The sequence below is a fragment of the Neofelis nebulosa genome, chromosome 2, assembly GCF_028018385.1.
Source record: "Neofelis nebulosa isolate mNeoNeb1 chromosome 2, mNeoNeb1.pri, whole genome shotgun sequence".
Classification (NCBI taxonomy): domain Eukaryota; kingdom Metazoa; phylum Chordata; class Mammalia; order Carnivora; family Felidae; genus Neofelis; species Neofelis nebulosa.
The window spans coordinates 26,248,972-26,268,643 of NC_080783.1; the positions used below are offsets into that span (position 1 = coordinate 26,248,972).

Sequence of the window (19,672 nt, forward strand, 5' to 3'; positions counted from 1 at the left end):
CTCAGGATTGTATGATTCTGTGGTATGAAGTCATCATTACTGCATATATATGTATATATGTGTGTGTGTGTGTGTATGTATATATATCACAGCATATGTTTTATATATGTATGTTCATGCAACATGCAAATAACCCTACTTTGAACTGTTAATCTGGAAGACAAAAAAGCCAAAAAGAAGATTTAACATTTTCAGTAGTGTTTTCAAGTATTTACAAAGTAGAAAATGAAGAACAACTTTTTTTAGTTTTCATTAAAGCAAATAAAATGACATGGAGTCCCTAAAACATAACTTCCTATATTTCAAGATAAATCATAAGCGCCTTATTAGTGCACCAGGCAAACTAAAGGAAAGCATTTCTCACATCTTCATTTTTCCCTGAAGTTGGAGGCATTCATTGTGTTAGCAATACAAGATGTGATTTGGTAAACAAATTTTATGTTATTATCCTTATCCACCCCACTCTGTTGAGTTTTGTCTTTATTAATGCAATACAAGAGTGGAGGCTGGGAAATCAAGAGAGGAGAAAAACTAGGGATTCAATCAGGAACTTCAGAAAGCAAAGTATTGGATGTTTTTATAATACTCATTGAAACATAAAAGGAAACCCACAGACAAAAAAAAATGAGAGAAAAATCTATCAAAAAGAATGATGAATACAGGATGATAATTAATTTTGAATATCATCAAAGAGGAATTCTAATAGCATAAAACACAGGATATATGACTCCCATGACACATCAACTAAATTGTCAGTGAAACTGAAATTTTTTTTTGGACTGAGCAGCTTGTCCACTATTATTAGAGACATGTTTTGTAGAAACAATGACCTCTAATCTGTGTTGTTTCAAAACCGCTAAGGAAAAAAAGAAAAGAAAACAAAACAAAACCTGATGAGAAGGCACGGGTCTAGGATATAGGGATAAAACACTTACTCTTCCATCTTTGCCAACAGCGTCCATTTCTACTTCCCGGGCCCCCTCGATAAACTTTGTCAGCACCACTGGGTGTTCCTGTCATCAAGGAAAACAGAAGGGCAGAATCTTTAGCTGACAGTATGTGTACAGTGTCAGGTAAAAATTGTATACCTTAAGCAAATCCCAGGGTAATACTTGCAAAAATCTTAATGCCAAACACATTACACAAACTCTTTAGCCAGTTTGTTCACTAAGAACAAGGTCATTCTCTGCTTTCAGTGAGGCAGACGGTCTTTCTTCAGTTTTGAGTACTCAGTGAATTGAACATGAGGGCTGAAATTTCAAATATAGACTTTTAAGTGAGTGAGAGAAAAGAGGGGGCTGAGGAGAGGGTCCACTGGGGGTCCCATCTCTGTTCCCAGAGTTATGAATATCTCTCTATTTTATTTATAATTATATATATATATTATTTATATACATTTATATTATATTTATATTATATATAATATATACTATATTTATATTATATATTATATATTATACATATATATATATTATATATATGCATATATATATAATATATATATAGTATATATATATATTGGTTCAAGTTCTTTCTCTCTTCTACACTCATCTTTTCCAAGCACTGTAAGGTCCTACACCAGTTCTCTCCAGGAGACTGCAAGAGAACTTAGGAGAATCTCATTATTTTGTTGAGGTTTTGTTAGGTCAAAGGTGGCCTCTGTTACTTGGAACGGACATGCTCTAAACCATTTCTAACATGCGGGATTTGCAACATTTCACTTTATTAATCTTAAAAGGTCCTTCCTTTCTCCACTGTTTTAGACCCTTCTCATGCCCCATTCCCAGCTCTTTCATGACAGTGCAGTGATGCCCTCCACACCTGGACAACTGCTTGCTTTCTCCAGATGAAATGAAGAGGTTGACTGAGGAGCTCCAGGGTTCAGGTATCTCCTCTCCTCTTTGCCCCAAGCGCCCACAAGTTGCACCACTTGTTTGCTTACCAGACCCTGCTGTTACCCGTCTCCATGCCTCTCTTCTCCATGTGCACCCCACCTTCTCTCCTCAGCTTCATCTTTCAAACCTCAACTCTTCCTTCAAGGCCTGACTCAGATGCTACCTCCTCCCCTCAGCCTTCTCCAAACATCTTCTTTTCCTCTGAACACAAGCTCCTTTGGGCCACTATCATAGAGTTCATCTCATGCATATGTATTACATTTCATATACTTTATCTCCTTTAGTAGAACACTTGAAATGAAAAGGAATTTTGTGGAAAATTGGAAACCACCAATGTTTTATGCCATAAATAAAATTCTCTCTTCTATTAAAGAGGCCAATTTCCATACTTCATTTTCTTCAAAAGCTGACTAGATATGTAGCTGTTTATTAGCCAAGAAAACAAAAAAGATTTCTTTCCATCTCTGTTCCTTCTTCTTTAAATACCCAAAGTTTCCCTCAGCAGGCTTGCTGGAGCTGTGTTAAGAACTATATGGGATTTCTTCTGTATTATGACTATAATAGCATAATCGAAAGAAAGAAAAGTTTACCAGCTATCTCAGCTTCTCTAGCCAATCCTGAGACAGGGATCCTTGTTCAGGTGATTTATGTAGGGAGTTAGAAAAGCAGGATTGGTGGGGGGGGGGTACCTAGGTGGCTCAGTCGATTAAGCATCCAGTTCTTGATTTTGGCTCAGGTCATGATCTTGCAGTTCGTGAGATTGAGCCCTGCCTCAGGCTCTGTTTTGATAGCATGGACCTTGCTTAGGATTCTTTCTCTCCCTCTCTCTCTGCCCATCCTTCTCTCTCTCTCTCTCTCTCTCTCTCAAAATAAATAAACATTTGGAAAGAAAGAAAGAAAGAAAGAAAGAAAGAAAGAAAGAAAGAAAGAAAGAAAGAAAAAGAAAGAAGGAAAGAAAGGGAAAGTGAGAAAGAAAGAGAGAAAGGAAGAGAAAGAAAGAGAGAGAGAAAGGGAAGCTGGATGGGGCAGCAAGAAGAAGCTAGTAAATTTATGGTCTCAGTGGAGACTGAATTTGGCTTTACCCCCTAGGGAGCTCTGGAACACAAACTGCAACACAGAGTAAGTCCCATCTTGAGGCAAAGGTCACTCATTGTTTAGTGTTTTCAGGGTGGTGGTGATGTGAGGGATCTTGCCTCCTTGTTGATGAAGCTCTCATCTGACTGAGGATAGTTACTCAGAGAAGTGTAGCTGGTAAGTGTTATCAGCTATCACTACTGTTAGGGATAGGTGCTTCCACAGGTAAAGGGATCTGAGTGGGGGTATAATAGCATCCACCATCCTGGACATTTGAACAAATCTATGAAATAGTCCTCACCATGTTGAGGAAGAAAATTTCTTTTTTTTTTAAGTTTATTTATTTGAGAGAGACAGAGACAGCATGAGTGGGGGAGGGGCAGGGAGAGAGGGAGATAGACAACCCCAAGCAGGCTCCTCACTGTCAGTGTAGTCTGACTTGGGGCTCAAACTCATGAACCATGAGATCATGACCTGAGCCAAAAAAACAAGAGTCAGATGCTTAACTGACTGAGCCACCCAGGCACCCCAGGAAAGACAATTTAATCAATTTCTATTTTTCTGCAGCACTATACATTGTTGGCCTTCTTAAAATAGTTTCTTCCATTTATTTCCATAAACTACCTTTTCCTGTTTCTCTGTCAGGCTCCTTCGTGTTCTTTTTTCTCTGGTCAGTCCTTAAATGCAGGTATCCCTCTTGTCTCTGCTTTAGCTATTCTTCTTCCTCTATACTGTCTCCTTGGTGATTGCTTCCATTCTTGAGACTCTGACTAAAATGATATATTTATTTCCAAAACTATATGTACATTTCTATCACTAGCCATGACGTTGATTCTAGATTTGAAAACTGTATAACCCACTGCTTTTGAAGCATCTCTACTTAGATTTCTCATAGGCACCTTATACAAAAGGTCAAAAAAATAAATATATAATCTCCTTCTCTAAAATTTCTCCTTCTCCCATGTTCTCTTATTTTAATAAATGGTACCACCATCCATCCAGTTGTCCAAGGCAGAAGCTCAGGAATCATCCTTTATCAGATACTCTTTCACCGTCTACTTCCTTCTATTCACTAATTGCCTCCAATGACCATCTCAATATTTCTAGAATGTATGTATGTCCCTTTATCTTTACTATTATTACTCTGATCCAAGGCACTGTCATCTCTAATCTGAACTATAGCAACAGCCCCTAACCTTCCGTGAATTCAGTCTTGCCCCAGAATTCACTCTCCATACTCTAGTATGACTAAAATCAGAAATTATGACTAAAATCCAAACTCAGTATAACTGACAAGGTTCTCTTTGTCTGCTCCCTACCGAATCTATCTTCTCCTCTACCATGTTTGGTGTCCTAGCCATATACTGAATCCTTTAACAGTTTCTAGAAACCCCATGCTCTTTCTCAGTTTTGAACCTTTACTCTACTTTCTTCTATTTACACCCACAATATAAACCTTTCATCCAGTTAATTCTAAAAACCATTTTAAATTAATTTAAAAAGCCCTTGTTTAGGGATGTATCTCATTTACACTCTTTCTCAGTATCTTGTATTTTATTATATCAATACTTATTATATTTAATTCTAATTATTTGAAGCTTCATGTCCCTAGTAAAGAGAGTCCTCTGTGAGAGCAGACCGTATCTCTCTTTGTATGAATGTAGCCTCTGATACTGAGAACAATGCCATTATATAGCAGGTGGTAAACATGAATGAATACATAAATAGATGAATGATTGATAGGATCTATCTTTACTCCAGAGTCACTGAACTGAGTATTCCAGATTCTGCTGGAGTTTGATGGGAATCCTTGAACCAGAATGTACTCAGTCAGGACATCTCCATTATAAAACTTTGGCCCAGTGTGGGTTCCATCCATATGCTAGCAGTAAAATATATATATTTAAAATATTCTATGAATAGAGGTCCTGCAAGATCCAGTGTTCCAGGCAGAAAAGAGAGGACACCTGTCTTATCATTCACATGAGACCAGCTGGGTGTAACTGGTTTCTCAGAAGGGGAGTTTGCCTGGACCCTTGCAGGAAGTGAAATAGAGAAGAAGACTGTGTCTTGCTCCCAGGCACATTAATGAAAACTGGCCCACTGGAGAGATTCCCTCCTCAGCCATCGACTTTCAAACCGAATCAAAATCTATTTGGTTTTCTTCTTTTACACTCTTTGTCTTTCTCACCCTTTATCCTTAGCTATTTTCTTTACTGCTCCAATGTCCTTGGGGGGGCAACGACCACACAGAAATGAGGTCTGGCTTCATGAGGAGGCACAGACCATGTTATTTTATTCCTCTTTGAAATGCTTCAGACTTTACTCTTCAGCTCCCTCCAAATTCTACTTGCCAAACATCAAACTCTTCTCTATGAGTTGTGCTCTCTCTCTCTCTCTTTCTTAAAACCCAACAAGCTTTTGAAAGCTTTTAAAAGGCAAATATTACTTTCATCCTTCACAGTACAAGGTCTGCAGATCAATAACCCTACTGGGTAAATCTTAAATGGATCACACCGAGGTAATACCAAGGGATAAAATAAAAGCTGAGGGCAGTGGAGGAAAGTAGTTAAATCACTACAAAATTATAAATATTTTTATTAACTGGCAAGTGGAAGGTACCAAAATGAAAAAAAAATCAATAAGTGAGCAAAGGGTTTTACTATTAAAAATGCAGGGTTGGGGCACCTGGGTATCTCAGTCGGTTGAGGGTCTGACTCTTGATATCAGCTCAGGTCATGATCTCACAGTTTGTGGGATAGAGCCCCGTGATAGGCTCCATGCTGGAATCCTGCTTGGAATTGTCTCTCTCCCTCTCTCTCTGCCCTCGCTACTCACTCTCTCAAAATAAATAAACATTTTAAAAATTAAAAAAAATAATAAAATTGCAGGGTTGACTAAGGCAAAATTTCTCCAAGTGTGAGAATTAAAAATCAGGAAAGCCTTCACTGATAGATAATGAGCTTGATCGGGCAGTCCTTGAGGCTGGGAACCCCAGGGATAACTTGACTAGCATCTAACTTATGAACAGTCAAGAATGTTTATCCAGGCTCACTCCTGGAGTCTAAAACCATATAAATGTTGCGACGAAACATGCACTGGTCTTCTTCCACTAACTCTAAGGATCTAAATACAGTTAAATGCATTTGAGTTTTCTTATTTCCATATATAGGAGACTAGTGGGTAGCAAATAAAAGGGAAAACCACTCTAACATAGTGTGAAAAGAAAAACCTATGAAATAAGATAGCAACTATCAGAAGTAAAAGTCACCAGGAAGAAATCAGACACTACCTGTGAGACTCTAGTGGCCTCCTCTAGGAATTTTTTCATCTCATCCTCAGAGAATACCACGTTCATGGCTGACCCACTGGAAATGAGAGGAGGACAAGTCAGTTTCTTTCATCACTTTGGAAATAAAGCATTCTGGTCTTGATTGCTTCTCAGAACAGTTCCAGGCAACCTCTAGTTCCAGTCTGGACTGAGTAAGAACTTGCTTTTTTTCTAAATTAAGACTTTACTCCATTTAATCATCAGAACAATCAACAAAAGAGTCACCCAAGTTGAGGGTGAGAACTGTGATAATGTCCAAAGAGAACCACATATCTCTAGAGATGGCAGTAACTCAAAGTTTGTCCTTTCTGATTCCGTGTTTTCACTCTGCTGGTTCCAGGAGATTCTTAAATCTTGACAACATTCATCCCAGGATCTAGCTATTCTTTCCCCGTTTCTTCAGAGGTCATTGCCAATGGCTGATCTTACCCACAGGTCTGCTGTCAAAGCAGGTCATTCTACTACCAACCAGGTTACAAAAGAATAAAATTTTTAGTAACATTTGCAAATATAATGTACAGGAACTGACTGAAAGGTATTCAACTGTGTCCTTCTCACTAACTGCTTGAGAAAGAACGCTGACATTAATTTACACTGAATTTTGATATTTTCAAAGTGAGATGGGAAGGCAGGAAAGAAGGAGGAGTAAGAGAAGGGAAAGAATAAGGAAGAAACACACTACTTTCCACTTCTTTTTAAAAAGTAGCATTTTCTTTACCTTTTCTACTCTATTACAAAATTTTGCATAAAGAGCTTTCAATGTCTAAGACAGGAAGGCTAAGGCAATAACATTGCTAATTCACAGTGTAGGAAACTGGAACAAAGAGACAGATTGCAGAGATCAGAAAGGCAGCACAGTAGTCAAAGCTGCTTTCTGCAACCCTCCCTTAAATGTCTGTGTGTTGTTTAAATTAATTTGCATTAATACCTCAATGAAGAAGTATTATTTGACTGTGATTTACACAAAATGTCATTTAAATAAAAAGGACAGTTTTCCACCTCATTTTAAATTTTTCATTGTTTTAAAGGACCCCATCTCAAATTCCATTTACACTTTCAAATGGTGCACAGCAAATTATGTTTCTCTTATTATCCCCTGTTCAGTGAAGTAGGTGCTTACATGTGGTAACATCTGAAGAGATGAAGTGATAATTCAAAACTTCTCCTTTGATGATAGAACTTCGTTTCAAAGTTTAATATAAAAGATCCTCACTTTCCATGTCCCTCACCATTACAATTTATCTCTTAAAAATGTGCTCTCAAAAACTCAAAAGTTCAGACCAGAGGCACCATCAGGAGGTGCTGACGACAGTCTGAGACAAGCTGCCATTTCTGTGTACTGGGAAACAGATATTGGAGACAGATATCCCGGGTTTGTTCTGGCTGGTTTTCCTTTTTAGTTTTAGGGTTTTTTTTTTTAATTGTTCTCTTCGTTAATTGAAACTATCCTCCCTCAATGTGGCAAGGAGATGCCGTAAGCCAGGCTTCTAAGACGGAGGATATAGACTCTCACTGTCACTCCGAGACAAACGCAGTAAACTGAAGGTCTGTGCATAGGTCCTCCATCCAGCCATGTTGGCTTGGGGATTGTGGATGGATTTGCAGATTGCACATATCAAAGTCAAGTCCAATTAGCATACAGCATGCAGTTCTGTATCTCCTGATTTTTAAATCATTACTTTGGGGGAAAGATATATTACCTCAAAACATAGGAAGGTCTCAACAAGCAGGGGTAGCCCACAGACTTCGCAAATTCCAGTGCCTCGTTCTGATTGATAGAAACGACAACAACAAAATGCACAAATAGTTTAAAAGATTCAATAGCTCTGCAGAAAGATATCTTTAGAACAAGTGGTAACACAACTCTTTTTATTCTTTCTCTCAAAAGACACCATTAAAATGTAAATTGGGCATTCGAAATATATAAAATTCCTAGTTTCTAATTCTATATATCAAATCCAGTTCAAAAATAGTTTGAATGTTTTTCATTGTCTGAATCTTAATGAGAATACTCCTACCAATTTGTAACCAACATTTAACCGCAATCATGGAAATATACCAGCTTTAAAGTAAAGTCACTAAGCCCAGTGTCTTCTCTCTGCCCTGGAGTTAATGTCTGCAGTAGTTAACATTCATGCTACGACTCTTCAAAAGCGAACATTAAAACAGACATGTGTTTCTCTCCCTACCAAAGTGTTCACAGCTTTCCAGGGTGCCTGAGCCACCTTCAGCTCATCCAAGACAGCTGAGAAGATAGAGCGATCCTCGGCCCTGTCAATCTGCAGAGGGCTCGTGCCCATGATCTTGACACCATTCTTGTATAGAGGGACTGCCAGGTTGTTTGGAATCTGACCCCCAACTGATATGATGCAGCCACCGCATGCCTGTAAAAGACACCCACAATATCAGCCACTGGGGCAACTTCACGGTAACTGAACAACTGCCTTCATTTCCTTAGTGAAAATGCTTACCATGCTTTGATACTTGCATTTCTCCCATCAGTGGATAATATTAAGTTATGCTACAGAGATAAACAAACTTGGTTCTTACTTTCCAAGCACTTACATGCTTAAATCTATGGAAGAGTTCCATACAATTACACATGATTACCATATCAGACTTCCACACAACTACACATGAATGTGTGACATTTACATGCATGACAATTAGAGAAAGGAAATCTATCCAATTAATATTTTCACCATGTACTTTACACTGTAATCAAGTGTTCCTTGGACTACTGTTGTAATTTCCTAAATAGACACAGATCTCTCCTTTTCACACTCACTTCTCCTGTTCCCCTCCACCCCAGCCTTTCACATTCAGATTAATTATCCTACAAAACTGCTTCACCAAGTCTCCTATACTTGCTTTCTCCAAAGTTTCCCTTTGCCTAAAGAACAAAGTGTAAACTCATTCCCATCAACGGGACAATTAAGACTCTCTAGCTTGACCACAGGGGAAGGGAGGGAAAAATAAGATACAGAGAGGGAGACAAACCATAAGAGACTCTTAAATACAGAGAACAAACTGAGGGTTGATGGGGCTGGGGGGCAGGAGGGTGGGGAAAATGGGTGATGGGCATTGAGGAGGGCATTTGTTGACATGAGCACTGGGTGTTGTATGTAAGTGATGAAATCATGGGATTCTACTCCTGAAGCCAAGACTACGCTGTATGTTAGTTAACTTGACAATAATAAGATAAAATAAAATAAAATAAAATAAAATAAAATAAAATAAAATAAAATAAAATATAAAACATTAAAAAATAAGACTCTCCAGCTTTATCTGTTATCATTTTCCTCCCCTCCAAGAAGACCTCCTACTCAATGTCCCAACTATGTGCACTCCTTCTCACAAGCATTCTGCCCCACTTACCCTTCACTGCCTTTGCTTCTTTTCTCCTTTTGTCTTCTCCCTTATCTAAACTCTACATAATCTCTCCACTAAAGTCCAGTCTAAATCTTACCTCCCATTTGTACACCCTCTCTCTTTTACTGTCACCTTGGCACCTGTCTACAGTACCCAATAAACTGATTTGAGTTCCTGTTTCCTTACTATTTGCCTGACAAGCAGTCTCTGAATCTTTAACCTTAATCTCTTATGAGCAGTCAAAACATCAAGATTTTTTTTTTAAAGTTCAAAGTCCCTTCCCATCTTAGTTCCCTCTGTGAAACTCTGTCCAGGCTTCATGTCTGTAAAATTAGAATAATAATAGCTGTTAGCTTCACAAGGTCACTAGAAAAGTTAAATAAGATAATAAACATTAAAGGCCTCACACATTATAAGTGCATAAATACTACATTGTTATTAATATTAGAAAATATTATTATATCTGAATGGCCATTTATCTAGACATAATTTGTATTTGTTTTAATAACCTAATGAATATTAGAACTGCTGAAATAATAGATGTGCACCAAATGTATTTTATCATTATTTGAAATCAGTCTGAAATACTCTTAAAAGGGATAAAGCTAATTTCTCTTTGATGAGAGAAATTATATTACTGCCTAAGCAAATACCCTGCAATTGAGTGCTTAAATGCATTGTAAACAGTATGGAAAACAATAATCCACAGTTCTGCATATTTATAAGTACACTTAAGCTTCTTTTATCATTTTTATGTTCAATATACATCTTTGCAGAACCTTTAGGAAGATTTATTCTTTGTACTATAATAATATTTTTATTTGCTTATTATTCTTAGTTTATTAGCAGAGTTAATATTTTAGAGGCTTAAAAACTAATTCCTTGATTAAATGCATACAAAAAGTTTTTTACTTGAAAGACTTCAAAATAATTTCTAAAATTAAAAAAAAAAAGAAGTACCAACCTATAAGCAAAAATTGGAGTCCATTGCACTAAATGGGAGCTCAAAGTTAGAGTGAAAGTCTTTAATTAATAAATAAACCAATATTTTTCAAAATGTTCTATGAAATTGATTTTTATTTTTTAATAAATTAGGAACATTCAAAACAGTAATAAAATAAACTGCTACTATTCATTAAGGATATTACTATATGCCCTCGACCATCTGTTTCGACCTCCACTCTATCCCTCTGAGGTAGATACTGCTCTCCCCATTTTATAGCTCAAGAAACTAAGGCTCAGCAAAGGTTAAATGACTTGCCCATATTTTACATCTACCAAATACAAAGCCAGCACTAGAACTCAATTCTTTACGTACTTTAAAGTAAGTATGCCTAACTAATAAACCAAATCTTCGAATCTTAAGCTAGCTCTATTTTTCTACCTAGTTTCAAAGATGGTTAGTTAGAGGATACAAGGAGAGCTATTTCTAAAACATTCTTTTTGAAAGTGGTAGAAAAACTTTGTCTGCATAAAGATCATCACTGGAAAGGCAAATATATCCACAGAATGTGTTAGAGTAGCAGCTGATGGTTAAGTGCACATTTTGCCCACACAACAAAAGGAATTCAGTATAAGAGAACATGTTTGTAGGATGAAGTTAATAAAAGACAGTTCTGTGGAAGAATTCCATCTTAAATTGGCCCCAACTCTAAGCACAGAACTAGCAGGGGCTCAGGGAGAAGAACTTGGTATCCCACATGGGCAAATTAGCATTATTATCATAACTGTTTAAGCCAAATTAGTTTTAAATAACTCACTGAAATAAAATATTTTAAAGTTCAGATATTTCACAGATTTCTAAATACTCCAGCCCAAAAATAATTCTAGTAGGGTCCCAAAGTTCCATTGATCCTACCTAGATTTGTTTGTATCTTTTTACTCAGTTTAGTTTTCTGTTTTATTTAAACTTGATTATCACTAAGCTAGGGCAACCCCACACAAGAATATTTCTGAAACAATATTCAAGCTGCAGCAACCCCACAAATATATTTTTAGTACTTTTGTTGGTCCTTATTTTTATGGGCCAATTAAATGCTTTATTATAGACAGAATGCAGGAGAGAAAATTTATCTAACAGAAATAGCATTCATGTTAATTCATTCCATTCATTCATCTTTTAACTCATTAAAAGATGGTCCTGATTTTTGTAATTTCATGTATTATCTGTAATTTATAAATCTCTACTCTTTGCACATCTGTCTATGAGATTGATCATGCTTTCTTATTTTGGAATTCACATTTTAGTAAAAAACTTTCAACACTTTAGGCAGACCCTTAAGATTATATTTAATAACAGTTAAATCAAATGCTAGGAATGAAACACAGTTCTATTTAGAGTCATTCATTGCCTAATGGATTTTGTCTATAATTAATTAATGTCTGTCATTCATTCATTTAACTCAAGTTGTGTTACAGAGGTACCATTGTATATATATTCATATAGTATTAGGTGTTAAAAACAGAACAATTTTCTCATTAATCAGAGTACATTTTTATGGGGTATGATCAAATAAGTTATTCATTGTAAAAGCAAGAAAAATTACTTAAGCAGGACTCAAAACTAGATAGCAATATCGTAAGGTGTCAGGAATATTGCCTGGAAATTTTAGACTCAATCTGGTTTTTAATGAACAAATAGAAAAATGAGAAATGGGTCTTACATGGGGCTGGGATGTAGAATAAAATTAATGTTCATTTATATAACTTTTCAAACAATGAGTTTTCAAAGGAAAAAAGGGAATGTGAAGTTTAGACAGGATCTATGTGATTCTTATTCATTGCTGTAGCCTGTGAAGATTATTACATAGTTCATCCCTGAGAAAAAGATTTAATAATAGATCTAATAAAAGAGAAGCACAGTGTTGCAACTTCTATAAACAATGTAATAATTTTCAACTCATATACCTCAAAAAAACTTGAGAACATCCTTTCCCTTATAAGGAATGTCCTAACCAAAACTGTGAACTAGGCAAAATACCATCTATCAAATCCAACCCTTGTAGATAGCAGACTCCAACTTCTCACTTTCTGGACCCTTCCCCACACTCAACACCGAAATTTAAAAAAAAATCAAAATGCAGATTCCTTCTCAGGGAACAGAACCCATGGACACAATCACAAGGAATAAACGACTTAAGTTTAAAGGGCTGCTTTTTATAAAGTATAAAAAATGTATGCAGCCAAAAGAATACATCACTGTAACATTTTCTATTAAAAAAATAAGAACAAGTAGGAAGGAGATTTTAGCACATCTAAAATCTCCTCTCACTCCACCTCTCATCAAGACTTCTTTCCTTTTTGTGTTTGTTTTTGTTTTTGTTTTTTTAAGTAGGCTCCATACACAACATGGGGTTTGAACTCATGACCCTGAGATCAAGAGTGCCTGCCCTATAGACTGAACCAGCCTGCTTTACTCACAGGGCATGTCACTTTTCTGACTCCCCTTTATGTTTTCTTTAGAAGTGCTTCCTTGTTGCCATGGAAATAGTCTTGGTCCTGAACTAGACCAAGAGACCTGAACCAGGAGACCCATCATACTTTCTATTATCCTATACAACTATGTATCCTTGGAAAGCCTATCGTCCTTCTAAAGTGACTCAAATGTGTGCTTTGAATAAGTTTAGATGTGCTTCCAATTTTCTGCAGATTTACTACTGAATGTCTCAGTACCTTCAGCATCACTAGGGGCATCCAAGTTTGGATTACAGCAGTCTGTCTCCTAGAGATTGTGAGGATATACACGACAACCTCATCGAAGGAGACATATATGTATATGTATGTATGATATGTGTATACAATAATAAAACATTTCCTGTGGGACACTCTAACAAATACATCAATGGAATGTTGTTCTTATATTCTCCAATACAAAATTTAAAAATATAGAGTACCACTATAAATGCCAATTAGCTTCAAAGAATGGCTAATTTATCTTTTACCATCATACTGAATTCAGTTATTATAAAAGGATCTCATTAATATCCATGTATAACTGTATCCAAAGGCAGTTGTAGAATTTTTTAATCTTTCCTTAAAACATTTCATGGTGAAATAATTAATTATGTGTAAAATGCCTGCTGTGATTCCTATAATCCTTGTTAATATTTTCAAACAATTATGTAATTTTTCACATATTTATGTTATGGGTCCTAGTTTTATTCTAATGTCTTGAAGGTAGGGATTTGGTTTTATAGCTCTCTGCCCTTCTGAACCTAGTATTCAAGTACTCAACCTAGTACACTAAAAGATACTCAAGATATATTTGTAGAATGTACTTGTTTTGATCCCCACCTGAAATGAATCTTAAGAAATTGTTAGAAAAAAAAAAAAACATGTCAGAGAGAAAAACGAAATTGTGCATACTCTACCTAATGGTTCAATTTCATCATATGAAAAGATTAGTATACTTAGCTCCAAATAGACAACTATGGTGATATATCTATCCTTAGTTTGTCTATTTTTGTTTAATGTAATAAAACCGTCATATGTTCTGGCACTGAACTCTATACTTTACAATGTGACTCCAACCACAAATCTTGTTATCTTCACAGAACCTGCATGTAGCACATACTTAACACTCATGTGGTTCATTAACAACACCACAAAAAGATGAAACACAGAATTGAAGAAATTTCCACAAGTCAATGAATTGTCAAGTCAAAACTTGAATTTAAGTACTATGGCCCTCAGTATTTTTTTTTCTCAGTAACCGTATGAATATACACGGGAATGCTTCTAGATAGCAGGGAATTTAACTGTAATAACATCAAAAGGAACAATCACTGGACATCACTCAAATCTTCCAATAGTTATTTCTTAACTGTAAAATAATTTAATTAACTTTTTCTAGAGACTTATAGTAACCTGCGATCATAGAAATTCACAGTGAAGATATTCTCAGTAATATCAGAGGGAGAGAGGAAGAGCAACTATCAGAGAAAGCTATAAAAGTACCGAAATCATTCAGAATGAACTCATGGATCTTAAACCGAAGACTGATGGCTTCATCTCATGGCACAAAGAATTAACCGGTCCTTTGTGAACAGCTGACTTTTCTCCTCTGGGGACCACTCATTACTGAACCACAACAACACATGAACTAGAGGGAGGCTGCTTATTGTGTGTCTAGATGACCAGTGAAATCATTCTGCAAAATATTTTGGAGGGTTGTTTTGTAGTAGTTAATATGTGTTTCACACATGTTACCAAAAGAGTTTTCAATCTAGTTGGAATGCTTAGAAAGAAAAAAATAATCACTCTGCGCCAGGGCCTCAAGACTCTAAGGCTGGGATAATTTTTTTAGAGTTTCGCTACAAAATTAGTCAGTGGAAGACACAGGCAGCTCTTTCTCCTAAGGGGAATTATAACTTAAATCTACATATATATATATATATATATATATATATATATATATATATATGTATACGTATATACATATGTATATATGTATATATACATCTATAAAGTATGCACTGCATATATTTTTCTTTCTTTTTTTTTTCCTTTCTCTCTCTGTCTTTCTTTCTTTCTTTTTTTTCCCCCTCTTTTTACCTCCTGATGGTAGATATCTAGGATTCTCTCCAAAGATAACTCTTCAAAGTACAGTTTGTCACACTCATCAAAGTCTGTGCTCACGGTCTCAGGGTTGCAATTCACCACTACTGTCTTCTTGCCAAGTTGACGCAGTGTGCGGATGCTGGAGACAGCACACCAATCAAATTCCACACTGCTGCCTGCAGAGACGGTGAGATTGGGAAAAGGGGTAAGAGAAACATGAAGTTACAACACAAAGAGCAGAGAAACATATTGCCAGTCAGTCCAAGTCTAGGAAGTGAATGCCCTTTCGATGCAATTTTTTAAAATTTCAAAATGTAAATTTCAGATCCATTATGCACACTACATTAATAGTAGGAAAAACAGGGACTAATTAAACAACAATGACATGTTGGCTTGTTTTATATGCTAAGTTCTCCATTAGGTAATCTCTGTATTTGAAACATTCAGAACGTCAAAGTTAGTGGGAGATAATTCTAATGATAAAAAAACAAAAACCCTTTTGAGGCACCTGGGTGACTCAGTTGGTTGAGCATCCAACCCTGGGTTTGAGCTCAGATCATGATCTCATGGTCCGTGGGTTTCTGATCCAGAGCCTGCTTGGGATTCTCTCTCTCCCTCTCCACCTACCCACCTCCCCCCCCACCGCCCGCCCCGCTTATGTGCTCACTCTCTCTCTCTCAAAAGAAAAAAAAAGGAACTTAAAAAATAAACTCAAAGTGAACAAACTGACCTCAGTACACAAAAATATTTAAGCTAGTGATTGGAATACTTGAGTTCTTGTTTCAGTTATTCCACTTGCTCTGCTATCTGAGGGCTAAACCAAATGATCCCTGAAGTGCCTTGTAGCTCTGACATATCTTGATTGATTGGAAAATCCTGTCCTTTCCAAGCATATCCTTTTAAGCTTGGCAAGGCCACCCCATGCAGAGTGAGTGACCTTCTAAAAAGTAATTCAAAGTACAATAATGGCCTAAATACCTCAAAATATCACCTCTACTGGGATGCATAGAACTGAAAGTTCTGGGATTTGTATTAATCCTTTGCATTAGGATTTTGTCTCCTAAAAACTCTTGTCAGAACAGTAACTTATCCAAATATAGTAGCATGCTAATTTTCACTATCAATTAAGTATACACTTGATTATCAGCTCAGCTAGTCTGCCCTGGGTCCTGAGGTAATGCAGAATTGTCACATAAATAAGGTAAAATTTGAATAGGAAGAAAGAAAGGTCTAGAAAAGAGAAGGGTAGATCCTGATGGAAGTGTTCAGGCCATTTAGCCATAGGAAACTAAGGTAGTAAAGTAATAAACACTTTTGAACTACTTCAAGATTTGGCCAAAAATTGCTAAAGTAGTATATCCAGAAGCACTTAATTACTTATCAAAACTAAAGCAAACTATGCTTAAAGTAACAGAATAAGACTACATACATTTTATTTATTTACTTATTTATTTATTTATTTATTTATTTATTTTTTTTTTTTTTTAATTTTTTTTTCAACGTTTTTTATTTATTTTTGGGACAGAGAGAGACAGAGCATGAACGGGGGAAGGGCAGAGAGAGAGGGAGACACAGAATCGGAAACAGGCTCCAGGCTCCGAGCCGTCAGCCCAGAGCCTGACGCGGGGCTCGAACTCACGGACAGCGAGATCGTGACCTGGCTGAAGTCGGACGCTTAACCGACTGTGCCACCCAGGCGCCCCAAGACTACATACATTTTAAATTATACATTTTATCATTTCCATACTCGAATAATCTGCAGAGACTAAATGTTAAATACGCTTGAGAAATATCATGTCTATTTAAATATACACCTTGTAACTGTAAATTATTATTATTATCTCATTATTAAATGTCTAATTTTAAGTGTTGGGTGAGATGTAAGAATTTCCAGTTGGGAATGTTTTAATTAAATTCTATAATGCTCTGCCTATGAACCAATGAGAAAAGCTCTTGGCATTTGATATCAACAGACGTCATATATTCACAGATCTCATCTACAAATGTAATTTCTGGTTGATGTATAAAGTTCTTGAGCAAATATAGATCTTTGTGTAAAACTATGCCAGATGAGGAAACGTCAAAGTGCAATTCATTCCCCAACCCCAGTGAGAGGCTCAATTTCGTTTATGAGGATAAAAACATAAAAGGGTGACATGATGAAAAGGAAGAAGGAATTATAGTTGAGATCTGCAATTGAGTACGACTTCTATCACTTAATAGCTAAATAAACTTGGGCTTTACCTGTCTGAACCTCAGTTTCTGAAATTGCAAAATACTTATTATAACATCATCTATTATACATAGTTCTTGGAATAATAGAATTAACATGTGTGAAAAGTACAACATAAACTGTAAAGTCCTATGTAAATATAAGTTATCACTTTACCAATGTGATATGGACCACAGCCTAACACCATCATTCCATGGTCGTCGAAATTGATATCATGCTCCTGAGGAGAAAAAAAAAAAGACATAGAAATTATTATGTGTTATTCTTCAATCTAATTAAACTCTTTGCCCTGTCACTGAATGTATCTTTCTCATCCTTTCTCTTATTGATGTCTGCACTGTATTAGTCTCTGGGAATCCATAAGCATAAAGTATAAACTCTACTTATTCACAAAATATAAGTTCAATATATTTTAATTAAATAGCCATGAGAACACATCACAATTGTATGTTCATGTAACCATTATCCTTATTCTAGTTGTATTTGTTTGATTTCACCATTTTAAGGCAGTTCTGAAAAGTCAGTATAGAAGTACATTATCACATCTGACCTACATAATGTCATTTTTGTTACCTAGATTACTAGATAACCAAAACCACGAAAATGTATATTCCCCATGGTGACCATTTACTAAATCTGGAGCTTTCTACATACAGCAATTTGGCAGTTCCTACCTGACCATTGTAGGTAACATAGAGGTAGTTTGTTACTGATGGGTATTCTGCAGCCAGTGTATCAATCTGCAAGAAAATATAAATAAATAAATAATTACATAAATAAATAGGGATTTTAGTCCCTTTGTTATATTTTTTCAAGAGTAAAACAATTCGCGCTGCATTCGTATTCCTTTAAGGCCTCTTATTGTCAAATATAAAAACAATAAAAAGGTAAGTACAATTCAATTACTTTCTAATTCTGAAAATGAGGTGGGGTGGAGGAACAATGATGTAATCTAGTTATCACTTGAGCAATAAATGATAATACACACCCAGAGCATCAGTGATTCATTACAGTAGTATTTCTCACATACACAACACAATCGTTATATAGTCAACTAGTTACCAGGAAGACTTACCCAGACAACTATCTAAAGCAGCTCAAATCAGAGCAAAATGACCTATATGTAAGAATGTTTTGGGTCTGCAAATGAATGCATAGAATTTAAGTTACCAATGGCACTGAGCAATGGAATGACATAAATACCGTAAAGCATGGGGAAGAGGGGAAGGGGACAAGGTCTCATTGAACATATTTTGAAAAAGTAAATCAATTCAGTTCTCAAAGGCCAGGAGCTTAGCTTAGTGAGCAAGAATTCAGGGCCAACAGGGCAAGCTAGTGTAAGGCAGGTGAGAAGGAGGAAAGATAATTGCTGAATAGAAAATATTCTGCATCAAGCCTGGGACCAAAGGCATGTGCCCCTCCGCCCCCCGCCCCCGAGCACATGGAGAAAAGTCAATGATTTTAAAGGACAAAAATCAGCTGGTGGTACTTTAAGCCAAGGCATCCTTCTACTGTAGTCCAAAAAAAAAAAAAAAAATCACAACGGTACACCTATGAAAGTTCTTGTATGATTGTCATGAATACTAGATGAGCTCATTATGCCCAACCCTATCACAATGAATACTAAATGAACCATAATGATGGGGCACTTAAAATAAAGTATTACCCTGTAAAAAGTTAGTGCCAAAAGAGATAACTATTCTTTTCAAGAGGTCAGCCACCATGCTAGGGGATTTCAAATCCTTCTATTACACTAAGGATTTATCTTATTGCAGATACATCTGCACAGAGGTCAAAAAGTAAAGGAGAGGTCACTTTGATTTTTTTTTCATTTAGGCAGAGAAAACCATGTACTCAGTCCTACCTTTGCGTCCCAGTGCCCCTTCAACCTTTCCCTTTTAAGCTTATATCAAACCTGTGCTGAATAAAACTGGTGGGATCATGGGCATTGACTGGACAAGTAGAATCACTTCTGAATTCCACCCCTCTTTATACCGGCAATGGCTCTATGAGTGGGTGCCTACATTTCACCCTGTGAGGAAAGGGAAATTCCTTTACCTGTTTAACCCAGGGGTGGATGTTTTTCTTTAGCCTCAGCTCCCTTGTCTGGGCCTCAGTCAGCCCGAGGCATTTTGAAATCTGCTTGTCTGAGAACCCAATCTCCTTTGCCTTTTTCAGGGTTTCTTCTGTAATGGACTCACTAGGAGT

At 36.4% G+C, this 19,672-nt stretch overlaps 1 protein-coding gene across 1 annotated transcript in view; it reads right to left on the reverse strand.

Moving 5' to 3' along the window:
- Positions 1 to 19,672, reverse strand: part of CPS1 (carbamoyl-phosphate synthase 1) — a 128,847-nt gene that overhangs the window by 23,924 nt on the left and 85,251 nt on the right. Inside the window, exons 22-29 of the mRNA XM_058706225.1 lie at positions 19,523 to 19,664; positions 18,139 to 18,204; positions 17,621 to 17,684; positions 15,226 to 15,407; positions 8,490 to 8,684; positions 8,001 to 8,068; positions 6,262 to 6,337; positions 936 to 1,013 (exon numbers count right to left, since the gene is read on the reverse strand). Of these exons, the coding sequence (XP_058562208.1) occupies positions 936 to 1,013; positions 6,262 to 6,337; positions 8,001 to 8,068; positions 8,490 to 8,684; positions 15,226 to 15,407; positions 17,621 to 17,684; positions 18,139 to 18,204; positions 19,523 to 19,664 (871 nt within the window). The remainder of the gene's footprint in view (positions 1 to 935; positions 1,014 to 6,261; positions 6,338 to 8,000; positions 8,069 to 8,489; positions 8,685 to 15,225; positions 15,408 to 17,620; positions 17,685 to 18,138; positions 18,205 to 19,522; positions 19,665 to 19,672) is intronic.